We start from the raw sequence: 25,626 nt of genomic DNA on the forward strand, positions 1-25,626 counted from the left end.
TAGAGTGGTGGAGCAAACAAAGAAAGCTATGACATCAAGATAATCTAACTCTAGTATTGCTGCCACAAAAACTGATCTTCAATTCCAGGACTAATCACTTCCAAAAACTTTCCTCTGCTTTTCTTTCCTCTGCGTCTTCCTCCTCTCTTTTACGTACATACAACAGGTAAGAACTGCAGGTCTGAATTGAGTGGTAAGGACTATGACCTGCTCACTCCAATGATCCTGATCAGCTATCAGCACTAAGCTGATGGGCCAACTGCTAAGTTCATCACTAGAGCAATTTAAATCTAGAGGCAGACCAGACTGGAGCAGCTCAGTACTGAGTCGTGTAAGATGGCACCTGGCCCAAGAAGTTGCTTTCTGAGCACAATATGTTCTATATAGATAACGAACTCAAGTTAAGTCAGCTGTTCTCTGAGCCAATTACGTGATGAACAGAACACTCAAGTGAGTGAGAGTGCCAACATAAAATGAGAGAAGCAAAATTAACTGAAGGGTATTATAAGGGCTATTTTCTTAGTTCAGTATTCCATGTGCAGATAAGTAAGACAGGTTTCTAAACAGCATCAACAGCAGCCAGATAACCAAGGTTATTTAAAATTAGGTATTCAAAGTATGTTAGAACAGACATCCTATAAATCTACTCAAATTAATTTCTTACCTCAGCTCTCAGCATGGATTGAATGGTTCTGACATAGGTCTCTACTCGATCATCCTTTAGTTCAACCCAGGCCGGTGGGCTTATGTGCATGCCAATGGGGCCAGCTATCTTCTCTAACGTGTTAACCAGTTCTCGGGTCTGGTCCATTGCTCTCTTTGGGTAAAAGAGTGCCCAGCAATGCATGGGGACCTAGGAAAAACCACAAGCTATTTTTAGTACTTCCCACAACTTGAACACTCCAAACTCATATCGTGGAGATATTAGAAAACAAATTGCACCCTGACCAGTTGGCTCAGTGGTAGAGCATCAGCCCAAAGTGTGGATGCTCTGGGTTCGATACCCTGTCAAGGAACAGAGAAGCAACCATCTGTTTCTCCACCCCTCCCCCTTCGTTTTCTCTCTCTCTGTCTCTCTCTCTTCCCATCCTGCAGCCATGGCTCAAATGATTTGAGCAAGTTGGCTCCGGGTGCTGATGGCTTGATTAGTCTGAGCATCAGCCTCAGGCACTAAAATAGCTGGGTTGCCGAACAACAGAGCAGCGGCCCCAGATGGGCAGAGCATCAACCCCAGAAGGGCAGATCCCAGTCAGGGTGCATGTGGGAGTCTGTCTCTCTACTTCCCCACCTCTCACTTAATAAAAAACAAAAAACAAACAAAAAACAAATTGCTTTTCATTCTCTTGCTAACACAGATGTATGTGGTAAGTATATTAGGGCATGGAATACTATGCAGCATTGAGAGTGGAAGCTCTACAACCAACCTAACAACACAAGTGAAACTCACTAATACAAGGTTGAGAAAATTAAGGTGAACATACAAGAATGTTTACTGGATGGTTTTGAGTACAAAAATAGTTGAAACAGATCTATGCTGTTAAAAGTCAGGGTAGTGGTTCTTCTTGGGGTATGTAAGGTGAGACATAGGTGGTAGCTAGGAGCATGGATGGGTGCTTCTGTGACACTGGTAAAGTTCTGTTTCTTAACAGACCTGTTCATTACACAGGTCTGTTTAACTTGTGAAAACTCATCAAGCTATACACTTAAAAGTGTACTTTATTCTTTTAAAATATATTTCAATAAAAAGTTTTAGAAACAGCCTGACCAGGTGGTAGCACAGTGGATAGAGAGTCGGACTGGGATGCAGAGGACCCAAGTTTGAAACCCAAGGTCATCAGCTTGAGCTCGGGCTCATCACCTTGAGCGTGTGTCGCTGGCTTGAGTGTGGGATCACAGACATGACCCTATGGTCACTGGCTCAAGCCCAAAGGTTGCTGGCTTGAAGCCCAAGGTTGCTGGCTTAAGCAAGGGGCCACTCGCTCTGCTATAGCCTCCCATCACAGCACATATGAGAAAGCAATCAATGAATGAAGGTGCAACAATGAAAAATTGATGCTTCTCATCTCTCTCCTTTCTTGTCTGTCTGTCTGTCTGTCTCTCTCTCTCTCTGTCACACACACACACACACACACACACAAGTTTTAGAAACAGATATGTTATTTTATGTGTGGCCATAAAGACCAGGTTAGCCAAAAACATTTAAAAATAAGTACATGCCATTTTGTTCTTTGGTTCTCTTGGTAGGGAACTGTTTTAATTTTGCCATTTCATAAATAAAAACACCTTCCAGCCTGACCAGGCGGTGGCGCAGTGGATAGAGTGTCAGACTGGGATGTGGAGGACCCAGGTTCGAGACCCCGAGGTCGCCAGCTTAAGCGCGGGCTCATCCGGTTTGAGCAAAGCTCACCAGCTTGGACCCAAGGTCGCTGGCTCAAGCAAGGGGTTACTCAGTAGGCTGTAGCCCCACAGTCAAGGCACATATGAGAAAGCAATCAATGAACAACTAAAGTGCCACAATGAAAAACTGATGATTGATGCTTCTCATCTCTCTCCATTCCTGTCTGTCCCTATCTATCCCTCTCTCTGTCTCTGTAAAAAACAAAACAAAACACCTTCCAGGAAACCCCAGGGAGAAAGAGGAGGGCAGAGAAAGGAAGAGTGGGTGGTGAGCTGGCACTGTATGAATTACCATTGCGATTTCTTTTCTTTTCCTAAGCCCATGGTCAAGCAAAAGGCTTACCACTAAAAACTAATTAGTTTGAAGTACTCTGTTTAGTAGACAATTAAAGATGGGAATTCAGCTGGAACTTTCCCTCAAAAATGGGACACTAACCCTGGCTGGGTAGCTCAGTTGGTTAGTGTTGTCCCGATATGCCAAGGCTGTGAGTTCAATCCCCAGTCAGGGCACACATAAAAATCAACCAATGAATGCATAAATGAGTGGAACAACAAATTGGTATTTCTTTATTTGTTTCTCTCTCTCTCCCTCCCTCCCAAAGTCAATTTTAAAAAAATGAAAAAAGACACAATCATTCCTCCTTCCAAATTTCTACCATTTTAGGAATACTGATCCTCTCTTTATCACCTTGAAAATCACTTACAGTCAAGATGGAAAGGTCTCTGGTTACTTCCTTAGTCCAGTTTACTTCCTGAGATGTAATAAATGAAGTGTTTCTTAAGTTAATTCTTTCCATGGGCAGAACACGTCCTTCAATCTAAACAGAAAAGAAAGTATCTATGACAGCCATCTGCAAACACTTTTCAGAAAAACATGGATACTGTTCTCTGTGGGGCCTGGTCAGCTCCACAACATAGACCTGTCTCTACTATAACTTCTCAGAAAGGCAGGAAAATGGAACTGCTAGCAGTGAGAGTCCATGTCAATAAACCTCTGGACATATGCAGGTAAAACTTTGATAGGCACTGCTCTTTAATTACTGAAGCCTCCAACATAGTCTCCCAAGAAAAGGATCAGAAAACATTGTCCTTTTAGAAGCAGAAAATTCATGTAAAACAACAACAGTTTCAAAGTGAAAAGGAATATAAAATCTTTACATATCTTTTAAGGGAAAAATTGAAAGAAAATTAAGGTAAAGTTTCATAACAATGCTGAATGCAAACTACTATTCTACTTTATACAAAGGAAAAGCTGAAAGAAAAGGTATAAACATAATGAGAAAACAAATTGAATAACAAATCAGTTAGACCTGAATACCCCCAAATAGGAAGATAACTATTGATAGATTGATAATATCTCATTATTATGGACTACTTTACAACCTTTAAAATCACTTTCTAACTACATGTAATATAATCCTGTTTTTGCAAAAAGTTAAGTAGCAAGGTACGCACCTTAGAAAATTGAATGAGTCCACACTTAGTAATGATTATCTCTGGTAAAGTGTAATTATGGAGAATTTTTACTATCAATGACCTCTACGGTTTGCTTTCTTTTTTTTTCTTTTTCTTTTGTATTTTTCCGAAGCCAGAAACGGGGAGGCAGTCAGACAGACTCCCCGCATGCACCCGACCGGGATCCACCCGGCACGCCCACCAGGGGGCGATGCTCTGCCCATCCGGGGTGTTGCTCCATTGCGACCAGAGCCAGTCTAGCGCCTGAGGCAGAGGCCATAGAGCCATCCTCAGCACCCGGGCCAACTTTGCTCCAATGGAGCCTTGGCTGCGGGAGGGGAAGAGAGAGACAGAGAGGAAGGAGAGGGGGAGGGGTGGAGAAGCAGATGGGCACTTCTCCTGTGTGCCCTGGCCGGGAATCGAACCTGGGACTCCTGCACGCCAGGCCAACGCTCTACCACTGAGCCAACCGACCAGGACCTACGGTTTGCTTTCTAAAGACAAAAAACACACACAGTTTACCTGTGATCAAAAAAATTTTAATGGTTTTCTTAATATTATAAAAGTCCATCTGAACACAATAACAATATTCATGATAACAAAAGTGTAAAGAATCAGACTCATCTCATGCTTATGAAAATAATGTGGTCTGGAAAACTGAAAATGAGTAAAATTTAAGTCAATATTTCTTTGCTACCTAATTGACTAAAAATTAACAGCAAGGATCCCTGGGAGATACAGAGGAAAACTGTGTAAGAAGTACTGGGTAAATTAACTCCAGAAAATTCCAGTAAAATTTAAAAAATATATAAAATAATAAAGCAAGAGCTCCAAAATCATATAACATAGCAAGCTGGCACTCCGTGCCAGAGCTCAAAGTCTCTGGCTTCCTGCCCCCACCACCACCACCATACACACCCTCTGGGTTACCTTATGTACATCCTTCTGCAGATAGAGTCCCCATCGTGTTAGTTCATGGCTGGCTGTCTCACTCTTTGAAATTCTCTGTATCAAGCATACCAAAGCATTATGGTGCTGTTTGGGGCTCAGGTTAATCTGCTGAGTCAAATCCTAAATAAAATTAAAATGCAGATAATTAGTTTTTTGTTTTTTTTTACAGGGACAGAGAGAGTCAGAGAGATGGACAGATAGGGACGACAAACAGGAACTGAGAGAGATGAGAAGCATCAATCATCAGTTTTTCGTTGCGACACCTCAGTGCAGGGGTCCCCAAACTATAGCCCCCGGGGCGCATGCGGTCCCGAGGCCATTTATCTGGCCCTCGCCGCACTTCCGGAAGGGGCACCTCTTTCATTGGTGGTGAGAAAAGCACATTGATCATCTCATTAGCCAAAAGCAAGCCCATAGTTCCCATTGAAATACTGGTCAGTTTGTTGATTTAAATTTACTTGTTCTTTATTTTAAATATTGTATTTATTCCCGTTTTGTTTTTTTACTTTAAAATAAGATATGTGCAGTGTGCATAGGGATTTGTTCATAGTTTTTTTTTATAGTCTGGTCCTCCAACAGTCTGAGGGACAGTGAACTGGCCCCCTGTATAAAAAGTTTGGGGACCCCAGCCTTAGTTGTTCATTGATTGCTTTCTCATATGTGCCTTGACCGTGGGTCTTCAGCAGACCGAGTAACCACTTGCTTGAGCCTGTGACCTTGGATCCAAGCTGGTGAGCTTTTTGCTCAAGCCAGATGAGCCTGCACTCAAGCTGGAGACCTCGGGGTCTCAAACCTGGGTCCTTCTGCATCACAGTCTGACACTCTATCCACTGCACCACTGCCTGGTCAGGCCAGATAATTAGTTTTTAGTATTACTTTCTTCAATATGAGGTTAAATAAACCCCAATGAGTCTTAAATAGTTCCATAAGAGGCTTCCTTCACATTGAAATCTGTAGAAATGTTCAAATACCTCTATGAACTTTAATACATCTCTCTCAGGAAGATTAATAAGGTGTAAGATTAAAAATTTAATCATAAAAGAATTATAATGTTATTGTTCCTTTCCCCTCATGACATTTAAGTCTTACTTCTTTTTCAAAACCATGTTCTGAATTAAAAATTCCTAAAGGATTCTATGAAACAAGTGCTAATGGGGCTTGATTTTACCTGTTCAATATTTGGAAAAAACGGGGGAAAAAATGCCCTGTGCCTGGCACACAGCTAAACATAACATAATGGAAAACAATATCCAGGCTTCCACTTTACATCATGCCACACCATCATTTAATGTCACCATAAGACAAGTCTTTGATTTTGTGTCTTTTGTCCAGAGGTTAGCCCCTGATAGCTGCTTTCTACATGTTTATTGTTGAGTATCTAACACGTGTGAATGAAGATTCTGAATCTCACAGTTGAGTTCTTTATTCTTCTGGGACTAAAAACTATACAGCTCTTGTTCTCTGAGAGGCAGTCAGGGTAAGTCTATGGAGTTTTATATAGATAGCTCTGTGATCATAAAGTCATTAGGAACTGGGAATTTAAGGAAAGCCCCTTGACCCGCATATTAAACATAGAAGTATCAGAAGGTGAACACGGAAGAAACTTCTTACAGGAATGATAAGCATTCTTTTTTTTTATTTTTTATTTTTTATTTTTCTTGAAGCTGGAAACAGGGAGAGATAGTCAGACAGACTCCCACGTGCGCCCGACCGGGATACACCCAGCACGCCCACCAGGGGTGACGCTCTGCCCATCAGGGGGCGATGCTCTGCCCCTCCGGGGCGGCGCTCTGCTGCGACCAGAGCCACTCTAGCACCTAGGGCAGAGGCCAAGGAGCCATCCCCAGCGCCCGGGCCATCCTTGCTCCAATGGAGCCTTAGCTGCGGGAGGGGAAGAGAGAGACAGAGAGGAAGGAGGGGGGGGTGGAGAAGCAAATGGGCGCTTCTCCTATGTGCCCTGGCCGGGAATCGAACCCGGGTCCCCCGCACGCCAGGCCGACGCTCTACCGCTGAGCCAACCGGCCAGGGCGATAAGCATTCTTTTAGGCTCTTTATGATGTTACTAAAGATACGTGGCATCTGAGACAAGCATGGTCCAGGAACAAGACAGACACAGACGGGAAGACTGAGGCCATGGGGAAAGGCCCACGAGTTACAGTGGGGACATGAAGCTCTGAGGGTACAGACCCATCTCTGCTCCTCAGCTACTTCCCACAGAGACAAAGCCTAAAACTTCCAGGATACTCTAGGCCCCACACAAAAAAAACTTCTACCCTTTTACCTCATCCTCTGACTTGCTGTCTTTTTCGTACATTATCTCCTCCATCCTTTCAAATAAACTGAAGGCTTATTAGAAATGCTTTTAAAAATTCAGTGCTCTCAAAGAATCTCATTTATGACCAAATGACCAGTTCACAGTCATCCACCAGACTAGTAAGGCTGAATTATTTGTTTCCCTTTACCTTATAATCTGGTCACTCTACTGTTCTAACAACTGCCAAAATGAAGCTCTGAGTGGCTTTTTCAGTGTGTAGAAGAGGCATGGATCAGGTTTACAGAGAGGAAAACTGGAACATGGAAGAATGGACCTACTCAGGTAAGGATGCAAGCGTGGAATGACTCTGGCTCTATCTGCTCAAAGCAAGCATTTCTCACCTTCATGGCCCTGAAGTCCTTCTTCATCTTCTCAGGGATCCCAGTCATGAAGGCAAGCTCAGGAAGCAGCAGGATTTCACCTTTCAGCAGCTTTGAAGAGACAAATAAGAGGGACAATAAAGCAGTAAGAGAGGAACCTGGTCCCTGTCCTGTAGAGGACATGCTATGCCCAGTGCTGGCCCTGCAGTGCTGTCACTGGCAAACTAAGGAATAGAAAACTCCAAAGGGCAGTGAAGTACTATGGGTATTTTATTCTTTCCCCTGTCAAAACATTTACAGCTATTTTATCAGGTAAATGGAAGAATATTGAGACTATCAAAAGGAAAAAGAACTAGAAAAAAATCCTGACCCTCTTGAGCTTCTAGACAAGCCAAGACAATATATCCTCTCAAGCTGGTGCCTGAACCTTACCCTAGCCTGTCAATCCTCAGCATTCACATGTAAGACAGAATAGTCAGGTGTCAATGTACTTCCCCCTGGCTCCAGCCTTCTTAAACTGTCTAAAACTTCCCTAATGAATCCAGTGTTTTAATTTTTAGAAGCAAATTCTCCTGATTCTGTAATCTAACTTGCTCACGCGAACATTTAGCTACTCGTTATGGAGATATCAAAAGCAAACCCTACGGCATCTCCGAAAAGCAGAGAGACTGAACTCCGCAGCAGCTCTCCCCAACCACACCGTAGTCATTGTGCCTTGATTCCCAAGGCCGTGAAGAAGGCCACGACGGCTGATGGACACCCCCACTTACCATCCTTTGGTTATTCTGTCTGTCACTGGGCCTGTGGATCAGCAGTGGCTGGTCCTCTTCCTTAATTGTGATGCCATAGTTTTTGCTACAGTAGGACAGAGGCAGGAAGAAATTTCAGAAGCAGCATCACTACTCTTTTTTTTTTTAATTTTTTTTAAATTATTTATTCATTTTAGAGAGGAGAGAGAGGGAGAGAGAGAGAGAGAGAGAGAGAGAGGAGAGAGAGAAGGGGGGAGGAGCTGGAAGCATCAACTCTCATATGTGCCTTGACCAGGCAAGCCCAGGGTTTCGAACCGGCGACCTCAGTATTTCCAGATCGACGCTTTATCCACTGCGCCACCACAGGTCAGGCAGCATCACTACTCTTAAAGCAACATAGTCTGTCTTTTAACCAGGACTGAGCTGCAAATTTACATGATATCCTTGTCAAAGGTCCATCAAAAACTCATCTTAGCATAACTGCAAAAAGAAGGGTCAAATTACTGTTGCAATTAAATAGAGGAGAAATAGACTAAGGTCAAAGAAAGAATTTGTTTAAAACTGCATCAGGCTAAAGGACTTAGGCAACTAGAAAGCCAAAATGATAGCCGAATGATTAATGACTTGCATCTAATCTTTCCAACCAGACTTCAAAACCAGCAAAGGAAATACAATTCAAAGCCCTGAGATTAATTTATAAAATCACTTTCAAAAGTACTAAAAGGAATGAATGTGTAAGGGTGTCATATTCAAGTCCAATCCCACAAAGGAGTTCATTCCTTCTTAGGTGCATTACCAATCCAATTATTTTAGAAGTTTCTCACTGTTCACCACAGTAGAATTCAATATTCCAGGTAGACTATGTTCCCCCAACCAAGCTCAGTCTCTTTACCTATAGTATTCCAAGAATGTGATCTCCTTCCCATCAGCCATCGTGAAGCTATCTTTCGGAGTCTTATTCCAATCCACATCATCAATATGATAGGTGCGGTTGTTGTATCGGGTTATGATAATACTGCCCACCAGAAGCTTAGTGCACTTGTCCTGGAAGTTCTCTCCGTTCTGCTGATACATGGCATGCCTTTGGAAAGAGACAAAGATGTCTGGATCACATTTGTATACACAGAGCAATAGGAAAGGGATTAGTGTGTATTAAACCAAACCAAGTCTTGTTAACCAGACTTAAACACAATCCCCCTCTACCTTGGCAAGGCTTATGGAATGAAGCATTTCCATTCAGCATTCCTCATCTGTTCTACAATTTAAAACCCAAACAACAGTGGTTAATCTGTATTTATTACCACCTATGACTGAGTTTTTTATAAAACAGTTAGCTTCTTAAAGGTAGATTCCCCACCACCACTCATTCACTCACATGATATCCAGCACAGAATCATTACGAATGACCTTATGGGAGACATCAGCCAACAGGAAGAGACCACCATCTGTTTTCCGGATGCTAGCTGCGTAGCCTGGCCAAATCTGCAGTCTGAAGAGATAAGCAGGCTTTCACCTTAGGGTTTTAATAGAATCACAGACACTTCCATGCCCCTCTCTGAAACAATATGTGGCACACATACTGCCTTTCCCGGGTAACAACAAACAAGCACCAGGAAACAGTCAATTAAATCAATATTATTATGAACTTACTAAAATACTAAACTATGAAAGAGATTTAACTGATAAATTGTATTCACTATCATAAAATACTGAGATTGTTGTCCTAAATATGTTTTTTTTTTCAATGAAAAATTTATTTCCAGAACATTCAGAAGGGAGAACGAGGAAACCACCACCTACCTGTGCTGCTGCAGCACCATAGCGCTCATTGGGTCATAGAAATTTCTCCCCACAAGCTTCATGTCTAAAAGTTTCATCACCCTGAAATACAGAGCAAGAATGGGCTTTCTAGTGGAAGAATCCAAAAATACAAAGCTGTTACTTTTAGGTACATTTCCTTTGCAAGCTTAAAAGATCAGAGTCATTGATGCCCTGTGCCCAATATAGCTTTTATCATCACGAAAACACTCTTGAAAAAGAAAAAAAATATCACCATGGCATTTATATTGGGGCACAGGTAACTGACTGCAGCTTTTCCTATTTACGAGGTAACCAAAAATGGAGGCTCAATTTATATTACTTTCACCCTTAACTAAAGAGCATGTAAGAGAGTCAGTTCCTAAACTTGTGGATATCAGTCTGATGAACGAAGTAATGTTTGTTTCTGGCAGTTAAGTTTAGTAGACAGATTAGACTGTGTTTCATTAAAAAAGAAGTGGCCTGACCAGGCGGTGGCACAGTGGATAGAGTGTCAGACTGGGATGCGGAGGACCCAAGTTCGAGACCCCGAGGTCGCCAGCTTGAGTGTGGGCTCATCTGGTTTGAGCAAAGCTCACCAGCTTGGACCCAAGGTCACTGGCTTGAGCAAGGGGTTGCTTGGTCTGCTGAAGGCCCACGGTAAGGCAGATATGAGAAAGCAATCAATGAACAACTAAGGTGTCGCAATGAAAAACTAATGATTGATGCTTCTCATCTCTCTCTGTTTCTGTCTGTCTCTATCTATTCCTCTCTCTGACTCTCTCCCTGTCTCTGTATATAAAAAAAAAAAGTGGTGTGGGAATAACATTATGAAAATTAAGTCTTTAAAAAGTTTAAAAATTATGTCTGTCTGTATCCAAAACTTCAAGGAACCAGGAAGAAAATTCTTCTAGTAAAAATTTTTACACACTGCCTCTTGAAGTAGCCTCATCACTAACACCACTAAATACATTAAATATGTACTTTAAACACCTGTTTTTAAAGTTCCTGAATCCATCTCCCATCAATTACCTCAAACCTACTTTCATATAGCCAAATCTGGTCAATCACTTGAGATAACTTTTGAGTAACTTCCCCACAGTATCATGCACTTATTTCTTAAATGTTTCCAAACTCATCTATATAATGTACTGTAGTACAGTAGAATTTAAACACCTTGAAGAGGCCTGACCAGGCGGTGGCGCAGTGGATAGAGCGTCGGACTAGGATGCGGAAGTACCCAGGTTCGAGACTCCGAGGTCGCGCGCGGGCTCATCTGGCTTGAGCAAAGAGCTCGCCAGCTTGGACCCAAGGTCGCTGGCTCCAGCAAGGGGTTACTCGGTCTGCTGAAGGCCCACGGTCAAGGCACATGTGAGAAAGCAATCAATGAACAAACTAAGAAGTCGCAATGCGCAACAAGAAACTGATGATTGATGCTTCTCATCTCTCTCTGTTCCTGTCTGTCTGTCCCTGTCTATCTCTGCCTCTGTAAAAAAAAAAAAAAAAAAAAAAACCAAAAACAAACCTTGAAGAGCACTGTTACAAATATAAAGCTGAGGTTAAAGAAAAGAAGGCGTCAGCTGTTTTCTCACCTACGGAAAACAACGTTGTAGAAGGGAATGCACAGGTCAGAACAGGGCTCCAGAATCTTGGTCAACTGAATCTTAACGCTGATCTCGGCACCATCAGTTTTCCTTTGACTTTTTAACTCAAGAACCTAACAAATAAATATATGCAAGTAAAAAGAAACGACAAAACTACCAAGCCCTAATCTAATCCAACTGTGTCCAGAAAACACTAAAATACCTTAAATATGTTTTCTACTGTCCCTCACTTTGCTGCCCACACTGGAAGAAAATCACAGCATGACAGTCAGGATTTAAGACTGGATTTACTCCCTGGCCTGTGGTGGCACAGTGGATAGAGCATTGACCTGCAGCACGGAAGTCACTGGTTTGAGGCCCTGAGCTTGCCCCATTAAGGCACATATGACAAGCAATCAATAAACAACCAAAGTGAAGCAACTATGAGCTACACCCCATCCACCCTGGGAGGGAGGGAGGGAGGGAAGAGGGAGGGTTGATTGGTGAGAGAAACCAGTGGAGAACTAGCATAAGAACCCTTTGAATTCTGAAACCATTATTTGTCACTGGGGTCAGGGGGTTCCAACCACTCCTCTTATAAAGGGACTTCTTCAAGAACTCAAATGTAAAAGTTTCTCAGTTTGTCATTTCTTTTTTATGGAGAAGTCTAACTTTCATCTAAGAATAGAAAGTACAACTCAAATGTTCAGAAGTTTATGATTTCCCACCATTCAAAGCACTAGAACACTCTTAGGTTTTATCTGAAAATACATTTTCTGTTTGGTCTCACTTGTTGAAGCTTAACAGGCAGATAGAGAATGGATCCATCAAAAGCAGTGACGTTTCCAGTGACAGTTTGATGTTCCTTCAACATGCCAAACCTCATGCTTTTGCATTCCACATTGGGGCTAGAAAGTAATGAAGAGGATGTTATTGCAATTTGACTCAAAGAGTAGTCTTGACTACCACTGTGCAATAGGTTTTTAGAAAAGCAGTCTCTTATAACTACTGCTCCATCTAGTAGTCATATTAAAAGGTCAAATACTGCTCCTGACTAATAAAGAACTTAGACCTAAGGATCCTTGCTCACAAAAAATAAAAACTCGTAATTTCACCCGCCCCCCCCCATGAAATGCCTTAGTACATTAGTACACACTCTTCCAGAGTTTAGATCACAGAATCAGAAAACTTTTTCTGTGAAGGACCAAGTGGTAAATATTTTCAGCTTTACTAGCCAGATGATCTCTGTTGCAACTACTCTCTGCAGACAACACTGAAGGACCACAGACAGTATGTCTATCAATGTGTATGGCTGCGTTCCAAGAAAACTTTATTATCAGATTTTACTCTAACCTTTTCTCACTCAAGAAAATTTCAATATTTACTGATTCATTACCACAAATGTTAGTTTTGAAAAACTCTAGCAGCTTTGTACCATGACTATTCCATTACATCACAGTAATACACAGCATGTTCTGTAACAGCAAAATTTAAACAAATCCAAGGCTAAAAAGGATCAAGCATGTTTAAAGTCATAATCCAATATACATAGTTGAACACCAAACCAAACACTCACTGAAATGCTAACATTACACTTCAAAAGCTTCTGCAAAGTTCATATATAGCATGTACATGTATGTGAATACAATATTCAAAGATGTCTTTCTAGACTCCCTTCCCGTAGTACCAGAAAGCTACAGGATGATCAGTCCCTGTAATACAGCCTCTCAGTATTCCCTCAGGGGCCTGGCACCCTCCTCACATTGTAGCTTCAAAGGTCCAGATCTACAATCTCAAAATTTATAGAATCCATGTCTTCTCCCAGTCAATACAGAGACCTGTAAAGACTCTCACACTCTTCTGTTTCATGAACATTTGTCAATTCATTTCCAGATAGAGTTCTACCTTCTGGTAAGTGCTCAACTCCTTCCCTCACATTCCAGAACAGGCCATTCCAACTACCTTTCACTAGCTAAGGTTCAATTTCACCCTCTTTTCCAGATCTGTCATATGTGCTCAGCTCTGCTATGTTTTTTTTTTTTTTTGACAGTGACAGAGAGAGTCAGAGAGAGGGACAGATAGGGACAGAAAAGAAGGGAGAGAGATGAGAAGCATGAATTCTTCATTATGGTACCTTAGTTGTTCATTGACTGCTTTCTCATATGTGCCTTGACCGGTGGGCTACAGCAGAGCGAGTGACCCCTTGCTCAAGCCAGAGACCTTGGGCTTCAAGCCAGTGACCTTGGGACTCAAGGTGGCGGCCCTGCGCTCAAGTTGGTGAGCCTGCATTCAAGTCAGTGACCTCGGGGTTTCAAACCTGGGTCCTCTGCGTCCCAGTCTAATGCTCTATCTACTGTGCTACTGCCTGGTCAGGCTCTCTTTTGTTCTGTTAGCTTAGTTTTTCCTTCATAATTCTAACAAAATACTAGAAGATCACAAATGGTGCTCTTGGAAGCAAGTTCAATGACTCTTTTCTCCTGTGACCAAAGTCATCCATCTCCTCCCCACGGAAATGGACCCTTCTTTAATCTCTATACCTTATCTTCAGGGTATTTTCCCCCTAACTTCCTTTCTTCTCTTTTGCTCCACTTCTTCCTCTTATACCAATTAGTAGTCTTTCAAAAATTCAGTTTTCCATCTTCCTAGTTTCTCCACAGATTTTCCAAAATATTCATTCCTTTTCACAATTCCAACTACTAACCTCCAATAAATTACTCTCCTGAGATTTTAAGAGAGAACACAAACTAATATGAATTCTTAATTTTTATAAAGTATGATCAATCCTAAAGTTACTGACATTACTTATTTTCTCTGATTTTCTCACCCTCAAATTTAACCCTACACTATCACTAGAGAGCCATCACATATTGATATGAGATTCACGCAGGAAGGATCAGGTAGGGAGGCTATGTATCTTACACCATTGGGGGAGAGAGACTCTATTTAAGAGGAGAAATATGGCCCTGGCCAGTTGGCTCAGTAGGTAGAGTGTCGGCCCAGTGTGCAGAAGTCCTGGGTTCAATCCCCAGTCCGGGCACACATGAGAAGAGACCATCTGCTTCTCCTCCCCTCCCTTTCTCCTCCCTCTCTCTTCCCCTGCTGCAGCTGGTGACTGACTGACTCGAGTGGAGGCCCTGAGCTCTGAGGCCCCAGGCACTGAGAATAGCTTGGTTGGTCTGAGCGCATGAGGATAGCAAGGGGTCGAGTATCACCCCCAGACAGGGGTTGCCAGGTGGATCCCAGTTGGGGTGCGTGCAGAAGTCTGTCTCTGTATCTCCCCTTCTCTCATTTAAAAAAAAAAAAAGAAAAGGAATACAAAATGAGTTAAATGGTCATGGAAAGGGTTCTATGTAAGTATAAGGCCATAAACTTAAGCTTCATTAACTTCACAGTAAATCTCTTCTAATCTCATGCATAAAACTGCACCTGTTAAATTAAATCTGAATTGGTAATATAACTAAATTTAAAAAATGTTAACCTTAAACTTACTATAAGGATTCACATACATGCACTGTAGGAGTAGAGAAGTAGTTCATTAGGAATTATACAAAAAAATAGTTGTCAGCCCTGGCCAGAGAGCTCAGCTGGTTAGAGCATCATCCCAATACGCCAAGGTTATGGGTTTGATCCCCAGTCAGGGCGTGTACAAGAGCTAACCAATGAATGCATAAATAAGCTGGAACGAAAAAATTAATTTCTCTCTCTCCCTCCCCCTACCCACTCCTTTAAAATGAATAAATTAAAAAAAATTTTAATTCAGTTATTCCAGGAGAATGGTTTCATTACTGTTCTCTAAGATGTGAATAATATAGGAAAAACCCTATGAATACCTGAAAGTCACATGATATTGATAAACTGCTTCATTATGACACTGTATTTTGATAAGGTTCAATCCCAAAGGTTGAGGTATTCCTTTCGATCCTTGTTTCACAAAAAGCACCCTGGAAAATAAAAAACAAAAGTACTCACACATACCAAAGATTAAAAATAAAAAAACAACTCACATCTCACACACACACACACACACACACACACACACACACAAAATAGACAGGAGAAAGTCTATTTTACACTTTGCTTAAAGATACACAGCAAGAATTGAGATCCATAAAAGCAAACTTTGAAGGCTAGTAGATACATGAATGGTAATCTCTAATTAAAGAAGGTCACACCTGATCAGGTGGTGGCACAGTGGATAGAGCGTTGGACTGGGACACGGAGGACCCAGGTTCGAAACCCCAAGGTCATCAGCTTGAGCACAGGGTTGCTGGCTTGAGCAAGGGGTTACTACTCTGCTGTGGCCCCCCGGTCAAGGCACATGAGAAAGCAATCGATGAACAACTAAGGTGCTGCAACAAAGACTTGATGCTTCTCATCTCTCTCCCTTCCTGCCTGTCCCTGACTCACTCTAAAAAAATTAAAATTAAATTAAATTAAAAAAATAAAAAATAAGTAAGGTCACCCTATTTGCACTGGTAATATCACTAGAATAGATACCAGCTAAGAACACAGGAATTAATTCCATAGAGAAAAAGAAATTGGTATAAGTTTTCCTAAATGATTTCCTTACCTTCACCATGATAAAAATTGTGTATGTCTCTACACTGGGAAGGAAATGGAAAGATATGGGTCCACTCTCTGGCACACATTATCTACACTTATCATTAACCCCATTTCACTTCATCAGGAATTGTCCCACTCCTTTGACATTCTCTCCATGAGCAAAAAAAAAAAAAAAAAAAAAAGACAAAAGAAACAAAAAAACAAGGCCCTGGCCGGTTGGCTCAGCTGTAGGGCATCAGCCTGGCATGTGGAAGTCCCAGGTTCGATTCCCGGCCAGGGCACACAGGAGAAGCGCCCATCTGCTTCTCCACCCCTCCCCCCCCCCCTTCCTCTCTGTCTCTCTCTTCCCCTCCCACAGCCAAGGCGCCATTGGAGCAAAGTTGGCCCGGGCACTGAGGATGGCTCCATGGCCTCTGTCTCAGGCACTAGAATGGCTCCAATTGCAGCTGGGCCGAGCGTTGCCCCTGGTGGGCATGCCAGGTTGATCCCAGTTGGGCACATGTGGGAGTTTGTCTGTCTCCCCCTCCCCCCACTTTTCACTTCAGAAAAACACAAAACAACAACAAACAAACAAAATACAAAATGAACAAGCTTGCAGTACCTACCAACAGAAACAACATTAACAATAATATGAGAAGCCCTCTCCCACATCATTAGTAAGCAAAGAAGGCTGAGCTCCTGACTTACTTTTCCTTGTGTTCTGCTGTTCCCGGTGGAATGCGATCCTGAGTTTGTAGTGAAGATGGGGGCAGAGATGGCAGTGATGGCTGCTGGGCAGAACCCCAAGGCACATGGACAGCACTGGGAGCCCTGCATACACCTCTGCCTATACCACCAGCTGCTCTTCCCAATGGTAACACAGGTACATCCAAATTCCCTCTTCCAAGCATTCTGAAATGTTGAGAAAAGGTTGAAAAGAGGCCACTTTTTATTATTATTATTATTTTTTTTGTATTTTTCTGAAGCTAGAAACGGGGAGAGACAGTCAGACAGACTCCCGCATGCGCCCGACCAGGATCCGCCCGGCACACCCACCAGGGGGGCGACGCTCTGCCCACCAGGGGGCGATGCTCTGCCCCTCGGGGCATTGCTCTGTTGCGACCACAGCCACTCTAGCGCCTGAGGCAGAGGCCAAGGAGCCATCCCCAGCACCCGGGCCATCTTTGCTCCAATGGAGCCTCGGCTGCGGGAAGGGAAGAGAGAGACAGAGAAGAAGGAGAGGGGGAGAGGTGGAGAAGCAGATGGGCGCTTCTCCTGTGTGCCCTGGCCGGGAATCAAACCCGGGACTTCTGCACACCAGGCCGATGCTCTACCACTGAGCCAACCAGCCAGGGTCCAATCTGGACTTTTTAAATCATGCTTATATCTCTGGGATTCTCTCCAAGTCCAATATGCTAACATACCTCATCCACCAATTGCTACTAATATTGACTCTCACAGCCAACTTCTATGATAGAACTGAGGTGAAAGTTTGGCTCTCTAAAAGAACCACTATAATCGTGTTAATTTCTTTTTTATTTGGGGGGGGACAGACAGGCAGGGATAGAGATGAGAAGAATCAACTCATAGTTGCAGCACCTTAGTTGTTCATTGATTGCTTTCTCATATGTGCCTTGACCTGGGGGGCTCCAGCCAAGACAGAGATCCTGCGCTCAAGCAGCAACCTTGGGGTTTTGAACCTGGGTCCTCAGCATCCCAGACAGATGCTCTATCCACTGTGCCACTGCCTGGTCAGGCAATGAGGTTAACTTCTTAAGAGGACAAATGAAGTTGTGAAATGTACAGTGGAGAACTACTTTTTAAACCCTTTTCTTTTTTTTTTAAAAATTTTATTTATTTATTTATTCATTTTAGAGAGGAAAGGGAGAGACAGAGGGAGAGAGAGAGGAGAGATAGAGAGAAGGGGGGAGGAGCTGGAAGCATCAACTCCCATATGTGCCTTGACCAGGCAAGCCCAGGGTTTCGAACCGGCGACCTCAGCATTTCCAGGTCGACGCTTTTATCCACTGTGCCACCACAGGTCAGGCCTAAACCCTTTTCTAATGACTAATTGGATCTGTTGCTGCTGACTACTCTTAGAAAGTACACATTGTTTAAAATAAAACTATGCATTGTTTGTTTGTGAGATAATACAACCTATTTAGAGTTGTCCTTTGGAGATATAGAAATACTTCATCTGAATGTGAGTTACCTGAGAAGGGAACTTGACCCACCTATTCCAACCAATAGAGGCCTCTGCCATCTTGCTATCCCCAGCTGCCAACACTGACGTATTCAGAAAAGTGGAACGAGGTTCTTCTTTTTCCTTGTGTACCATTCCGATAGACAAGCCTCGACCTAAAATGCCTCTACCTGAATGGAAGGATCAAAGCTCAGTTATAACTGTGAGTTGAACATGTTGCAAATTATAGTTATTTTTCTGAAGACAAACTAAAGCAATCATATAATCCCCACATTTTCTTTTTTCTTCCTCTCTTTTTTTAAGTGAGAGGAGAGGAGATAGACTCTCACGTGCGCCCCATCCAGAATCCACCTGGCAACCCTGTCTGGGGCCAACTGAGTCACTGGCTGCAAGAGGAAAAGAGAGAGAGAAGGGGGAGAAGGAGGGAAAGAGAAGCAGGCGGTCACTTTTCATGTGTGCCCTGACTGGAAATCGCACCCAGAACTTCCTCACACTGAGCCAATGCTCTATCCACTGAGCCACCAGGACAGGGCCACCACTACATTTTCTCAAGTTAGTTTTCCACATACCTAAAGAAGGCGTTTCCCGCTTCAGGGAGTTCTGGGACACTGTTTCAATGTCCAGTCCTTGGAACATGGAAAGCAAGCCCACAGCTTCCTATATGGTAAGTCAAAGAATCAAGTTATTCCAAGATGTAGCTTAAAACTCCAGAAACAAATGATGGTTTTCTTAAAGTCTTATAAATAATAAAAACCATCCTCTTTAAATTCTATAAATGTTACAAAGAATAAAAATAGCTCCTAAAATGATTAAATACTTCATTTTTAAGAAACACTAACTATATCATATTCGGTTTTTAAACATAAGTAGTTATAGTCTGTGACTTGATATATAGTATAGCAGAATGCAACAGAACAGAATTAACTTTTGTATTTTTCTGGTTTATGTCTGGCACATCCGAGGTAGACCAGCACACTCAAGAGGAAACAAATACACTAGTTAATAATTTTTTTAAAAAACTGAATCATTTAAGGCTATATGTTTTTGTTTTGTTTTTTTAACAGCTGCCAACAGCAAAACCAGCCATTGTTTTCCTGTAGCCATCTTCAATGTTTATTGCTATTACACTAGTTCAAGCTGATACACACATACTTATTTAAGTAGAAATACAAGATTACTTTCATCAGTTCTTTTTACAGAACATTGTATTTGACACTGTCCACTCTATTTACAATTGTCATACTGTTATTAGGTTTTCCCTATATTTGTCAACTCTTTATTCTTTGAGGTTAACTATAGACAAATACCATCTTTAAATATCTGTATAATTAGAAGATTAAGAATGCACATACAAGCAGTAGCAAGGGCTGAAGATCCATTTTAAGATTATTAACCAGAATTGAATGATATTGTTAAGACTTCAGACAGAAATGTATGTAGTAGGGCACTTTGGGTAATATCCAAGCAGATGTTTCCCCCTGAAGTTATTGGTAAAGTAGTGAGTATAGTTTTTATATTTTTGGAAGAGCCTTCTTTAAAAAAAAAAAAATTCTTAACAATTACTACCCCAGAAGCAGGAGTGGCTCCTAATAGCGTCAAGTCAAATCCAGAGTAAAAGTCTAAACACTCAGAAAAGGGCAAAAGTATGTATCTTTAAATCTACCATTGATATATTTATAGTATATGCACATTTATATAAGGCTAGAGGACGCAAGCATTAACCCAAATCCATCTAACATTCACTATAAGGCACTTTTTCTAGACTCTCAACTAGAATTTGAAACACATGCCTAGAAGGTGTTAACTACATGTTCAAGGGGAAAAAAAAAACACAAAAACGTAAACAAGTAAAAAAACCCAACCTGTATTTTCACATAGAGGACTTCACAGTTTTCTAAGCATTTTGAAATCCATTATTTTCTCTGATAGGCAGGATGCTGCTACTATCAGTCCAGCCACAGTCTTACCCTTTGTGCCGGTTCAGGCTGTGGTATCTGTTCCTCTGACTTTCCAAATACATGGCCTCTGCCTACTGGTCTTGCCCGACCCAGAGCTGATTCCAAAGGGTTAGGATCTTGTGGCCAAGAGCCTGGCATCTGCACACACTGAGACGGGTGCCCAAGAGAAGGGCCCCTGAAGGGTGGTCGGACCGGGTCCATTGAAAGGCTGCAGAGGATACAGAAGCCAATCCTGTACTGGTTAACTACTTGCCAGCATTTTATAAAGATTAAAGATTCCCAATTGTTTTCCTTTTCCTTCAAGACAGACTCACAAAGCATTAAAGAAAAACTTACTTTTGGTCACACCAGTGATGCAATCAGCCCCCTATATCATGTTCACTTCAAAATTTATTTATTTAGCCCAGAATATTCAAAACACTCCCCATCAGCAATCCCTCAGAGGCTAAGACCTCTTTGAATTTTCCTATATTTTCTATCCAAGCAGCCTCTCAGAGAACTTAGTCTTATATGTTAACTACCTGTTTTAGAAAGAAGTGCATTTTATGTATGAGCATATGAAAATTTATAGTTAACAGAGACACACTGTCTTATTCTGTCAATGAATGTTTATGGGTTGTGCTTTGTTTTCAACCTCTCTTTCCTTTGCCAGAAGCCTAATTTTTTTCCAGTTCTTTATCACATTAAACTATTCCATCTCCTCATCTTTCTTCTTGGTACTTTCCCTGTATCGTATCCAACTCCTTTCTACAAAACTTTACAAACTCCACCAAAACTGAGGTTTCCAGGGTACAGACCCTTTCTGCTTTGAGCCTACAATACCTGCTGAATTTCAGGTAACATTTTTTTTGTTTTGTTTTGTTTTTTGTATTTTTCTGAAGCTGGAAATGAGGAGGCAGTCAGACTCCCGCATGCGCCCGACAGGGAATCCACCCGGCGCGCCCACCAGGGGGCGATGCTCTGCCCATCTGTTGCGAGCAGAGCCACTCTAGCGCCTGAGGCAGAGGCCATGGAGCCATCCCCAGGGCCCGGGCCATCTTTGCTCCAATGGAGCCTCGGCTGCGGGAGGGGAAGAGAGAGACAGAGAGGAAGGAGAGGGGGAGGGGTGGAGAAGCAGATGGGCGCTTCTCCTGTGTGCCCTGGCCGGGAATCGAACCCAGGACTTCTGCACGCCAGGCCGACGCTCTACCACTGAACCAACCGGCCAGGGCCTCAGTAACATTTTAACACCTTTTTCTACCCCAAGTAATCAGGGCTGAGGCTCCTCCTGCTTCCCAAATCTCAGGTCCTTCAAAATCACTTTCTAACCTATAGACTTCCTGAATCCTCCTTTAAGGGGCTTCCTTCATTGTCCTGACCCACCTCTGACCCCTGAAGAATCTTTCTTAACTTAAAACTTAAGCCTCTTCTTAACTTTTGCAAACCTGTCTTAACTACTAGCTACAGAGAAATCGGGCCATGCACATAAAAGACTGACAGGTGATTCTTAACATCAGTAGTGTAGGTGTAGGTAGTCGGGGATAGCACAAAAAATTTTTAACCAAAACTATCCTCTTTTACACTAAAATGACAGGATATGACTCCCCTCCTCAAAGATTCTCCCCTTTAATCGCTTCAACTGCTTTTCAGTTACCCTGGCCTTTCGGCTCACAGCTTTCCAGCACCAGAAGAATCCAGAATAATCACTTGCCTCAGGGGGACACACTGAGAGGCGTCATAATCCCTACCAATTAAATATTTCTGGAAGCTTCCTTCCTCCACCCATAGGCACATCCCTCGCCTCCATCATCACGTTTATAGATATGGGCACCTCCTCCAGAAGGCCCTCACTTCCTGTGGCTTTTCTCCTTCCATTAGTTAGCAGATATAACTGTAAGGTCCACCAGGGAAGGGTCCCAGAATAGGCGAGATCTGCTGTCCCCACTTCCAGCGGAGATCCAAGCTGGGCCGCCAGGACTAGGCCTAACCAGAGTGGGGGCCCGAGCCCGGGCCCCCACCCCACCCCGATGGCAAATCCTACCCTCCTGCCACCTCAGGGAGAAGCACCATCCCCACGCCGGGAGGTCCTGCCCACCACTTCCGTCCAAGTATCACCGGGCCTACTCAGGCCTCCACCTCCATACCTGCTCGAGGGCCTGCGTCCTCCCATACACTAGTCTCAACCACTTCCCGCCCACCTCGGGCCTGGGCTGCGAGGACGGATCCTGCTCGCCCCCACAAGCTTGAACGCAAGCCTGGCCCGGAGCAACCTGGGCGTCCCGGTCTCCCTCACCTGTGTTGTGTCCACTCACGAGGGCCTGGAGCCACCTCTGCAGGCCTCAGGGAAACTCGGCTCTCAACACACCCGCACGCCCAAGGACCCACGTGTTCGCACGGGAATTTCTGGTCCTCTCGCGGGGCCTCAATGGCTAAGACAATTGGCCAAATGATGTGCCGCTCTCAAGATCCAGTCAGCTCATTGGCTCGCCTGCAAAAAGAGCAGCTCCCTTTCTGGTGGCCTCCCTCTACCAAGGGGGTGATTGAAATAGGAGTCCAGAAGTTACCAGTTAATGAATTGTTAAAATGTGTCACGTTATAAAGATCCTGACTCCTTTCCTGTGGGCAACTCCTATAAACAGATTTAGCTTACATGCTCTTGTTGAAATTAACTTGCCCCATCCTTGCCAGTGAAAGGATATGGAAATATATAGGTGGTGAATAGGAAAGAGTAAGCTTGAGTTTACATTCAAACATCTAATTATGTGATCTCCGCGCCTTACTTTCCTTGTACATAAAATAGAAATAAAAGCACCCATTCAGAGTTGTATGGAAACATGTACATTCATGAGATGATGTGTGTAAAATACTTAGCACAAGTAGTAGATTGCCTGCAATAAATGATGCCCATCGTTATTTATTGATGCCTAAATCTGTGAGCCAAGAAGAGCTTTCTTCAAACTATATTAAAGCATTGGTGTTTAAGCCCTGGCCAGTTAGCTCTGGGTTAAGAGTGTCCTCCGGAAACAACAAGGTTCAGGTTCCATCCCTGGTCAGAGCACATAGGGGAAGCAAAAACAACTGAGTGGAACAACAAACGAATGCTTCCCTTCCTCCTCCCCTCTCTCTCCCTCTTTGTGTCTAGATTAAGACCTGGTGAGACAGCTCAGTTGCTTGAAGCATTGTCCTGGAGCACTGAGGTTGCCAGTTCCATCCCCAATCAGGGCACATGCAGGAACAGCTCAATGTTCCTGTCTCTCTGTCTCTCTCCCTGAATCTCTCTAAAAAATAAGTAAATAAATAAAAATAAAAAGTATTGGTGTTTAATTCACTAATACTGAAATTTTTCACCCATAGAAATAAGGATTTCTTCCCCTCACCCAAACATTTTGGAAAATAATTTCACCCTTCTCCAACCCCAGTTTTATTGAGGTGGTTGAAGTCAAGCTTAGAGAGATCTTGCTTACACTGTAGGGATATATCATAAAAATGCTCTGTATGGTATAAGGCAGAAGCTTTTTCCAAGCCTCAGTTATTTCATACCTTTTTTTAATCCATACATTCAAGGACTGTACTCTCCTTCCCAAATCAGAATAGAGTTTGAAAATTATTGGAGCAGGGGGGTAGAAAGCAGAAATCTATTGGCAGGTTACTTCTTTGTTCTTCATAGATGTAATTTGTTTAACATTGTAAGTTCTACTGCCCACCTCATGTTATAATAACACAAATGCAGAATTATTCTGTTGCCCATGCAAACATTTAGCAGCAAGTGCACTCAGAAACAGTTATGCAGGTCCTAGCTGGGTAGCTCAGTTGGTTAGAGTGTTGTCCTGATATGCCACGGTTGTGGGTTCAATTCCCGGTCAGGGCACATATAAGAATCAATCAATGAATTCATAAATAAGTGGAACAACAAATCAGTATTTCTCTCTCTGAATCAATCAATACATTTTTAAAAAATGAATAAAAACCCCCAGCTATACAAACTGTTCTGTAACCTTGATAAAGGCCCAGCTCCCTGTCATTTTAGGTACTCTTACCAAACCTTGCATAAAAGATTCATTCTATCCTTGAGAAGTAATATTTTAGGGGCTGGAGTCAGCAGATTATCGCAATAGCAATACTCAAATAATTTTTTGAAGGCTTGAGTTTTGTAATCTAAAGCAAATCACCATTTACAAAGGCTGTACGCATTGCATCCCCCAGGTTTCTACATCCTATCATGCAAGAGAAGGGGGCCTGTTGGTAAAATAAGTTTGTAAATATGATATATATGTTTGCTCGCTTATAGTTTGCATAGGATGTGGGGGACAGGCTGTTAGCAGGCAGGGTCCTTATAGCTTAAGGCTTAGTTTTAAGACTAAGCTTTTCCACACACCCTTGACTGTTGCATGATAGGGTATGGTGCACTCTTATGAGGAATCCCACTTATGCCTCAGATAAGTGACTTTGTATCAGAGACTTTCTTGTCTGTATATTGGATTAAAGGTTTTGATTTCTACAATATAAAATGGGACAGAGGAGCCCATGCCGAAAAGGAGAGCAGAGAAAGGCCACGTGGAGGAGAGGAGAAGCAGCCAAGATGGCGGAGTGCTGAAGGAGAAGCCAGTTTGGGTAGAGTTTGTGCAGAGAGAAGGAGATGGGAAACAGAGGTGAATAAGGCTGGTGAGGTAGAAACCTTTGATCCTAGGAAAACTCGGATAAGTCAGTGGCTTTGGGAGCCCTGAATGGAAAGGGAAGTGTTTTTTCCCACTGTGTGTATTTCTTGCCTGCTGGGTGCAAGCTAGAATTAAATGTTATGGCCCACCAGTTCTTGGCTCCGTGGTTTCATTATCGTCTGTCAGAATCAAATGTGAACCTGCATGAGCCAGGTGGCTGTGATGGTGGCCATGGCTACTGGCCTTTTAGGGCCTCTATACAATATTTGTTGCCAATCTGCACAACACAAATACAATTTATTTCATCAAAAGAAAACCTGTCTCAGTGTTGACTAGAGATAAAGATGGTTGAAGCAGCTCTCTGAAGTGTGGACATCCACTTAGAACCGTCCAACGGCTAATCAACCTCTCCCGGAGTTTATGTTCTTCATCAGAGCACTTCAGTGTTATTAACATTGCAGTTGTTAATTAACTGTTTCTAAGATATCAATTTAAAAACACACACACATATCATACTGTTAAAGTTTTTTTTTGTTTGTTTGTTTTTGTATTTTTCTGAAGCTGGAAACAGGGAGAGACAGACAGACTCCCGCATGCGCCTGACCGGGATCCACCCGGCACGCCCACCAGGGGGCGATGCTCTGCCCACCAGGGGCAGATGCCCCTCGGGGCATCGCTCTGTTGCAACCAGAGCCACTCTAGCGCCTGGGGCAGAGGCCAAGG

General features: G+C 42.8%; 1 protein-coding gene across 1 annotated transcript in view; it reads right to left on the bottom strand.

Annotated features, from left to right (window-relative positions):
• The window catches only part of PIWIL2 (piwi like RNA-mediated gene silencing 2), a 42,663-nt gene extending 20,069 nt beyond the window's left edge, over positions 1-22,594 (bottom strand). The window contains exons 1-16 of the mRNA XM_066253257.1: positions 22,542-22,594; positions 20,279-20,477; positions 18,881-18,968; positions 18,343-18,481; positions 16,817-17,020; positions 15,397-15,507; positions 12,357-12,474; positions 11,576-11,700; positions 9,987-10,067; positions 9,562-9,675; positions 9,079-9,267; positions 8,208-8,292; positions 7,459-7,548; positions 4,783-4,923; positions 3,102-3,215; positions 665-853 (exon numbers count right to left, since the gene is read on the bottom strand). Of these exons, the coding sequence (XP_066109354.1) occupies positions 665-853; positions 3,102-3,215; positions 4,783-4,923; positions 7,459-7,548; positions 8,208-8,292; positions 9,079-9,267; positions 9,562-9,675; positions 9,987-10,067; positions 11,576-11,700; positions 12,357-12,474; positions 15,397-15,507; positions 16,817-17,020; positions 18,343-18,481; positions 18,881-18,968; positions 20,279-20,470 (1,980 nt within the window). The 5' untranslated portion in view covers positions 20,471-20,477; positions 22,542-22,594. The remainder of the gene's footprint in view (positions 1-664; positions 854-3,101; positions 3,216-4,782; positions 4,924-7,458; positions 7,549-8,207; positions 8,293-9,078; positions 9,268-9,561; positions 9,676-9,986; positions 10,068-11,575; positions 11,701-12,356; positions 12,475-15,396; positions 15,508-16,816; positions 17,021-18,342; positions 18,482-18,880; positions 18,969-20,278; positions 20,478-22,541) is intronic.
• Between the last annotated feature and the right edge of the window lie 3,032 nt (positions 22,595-25,626).

Source organism: Saccopteryx bilineata, chromosome 1 (genome assembly GCF_036850765.1).
Source record: "Saccopteryx bilineata isolate mSacBil1 chromosome 1, mSacBil1_pri_phased_curated, whole genome shotgun sequence".
In the NCBI taxonomy this organism is placed as follows: Eukaryota; Metazoa; Chordata; class Mammalia; order Chiroptera; family Emballonuridae; genus Saccopteryx; species Saccopteryx bilineata.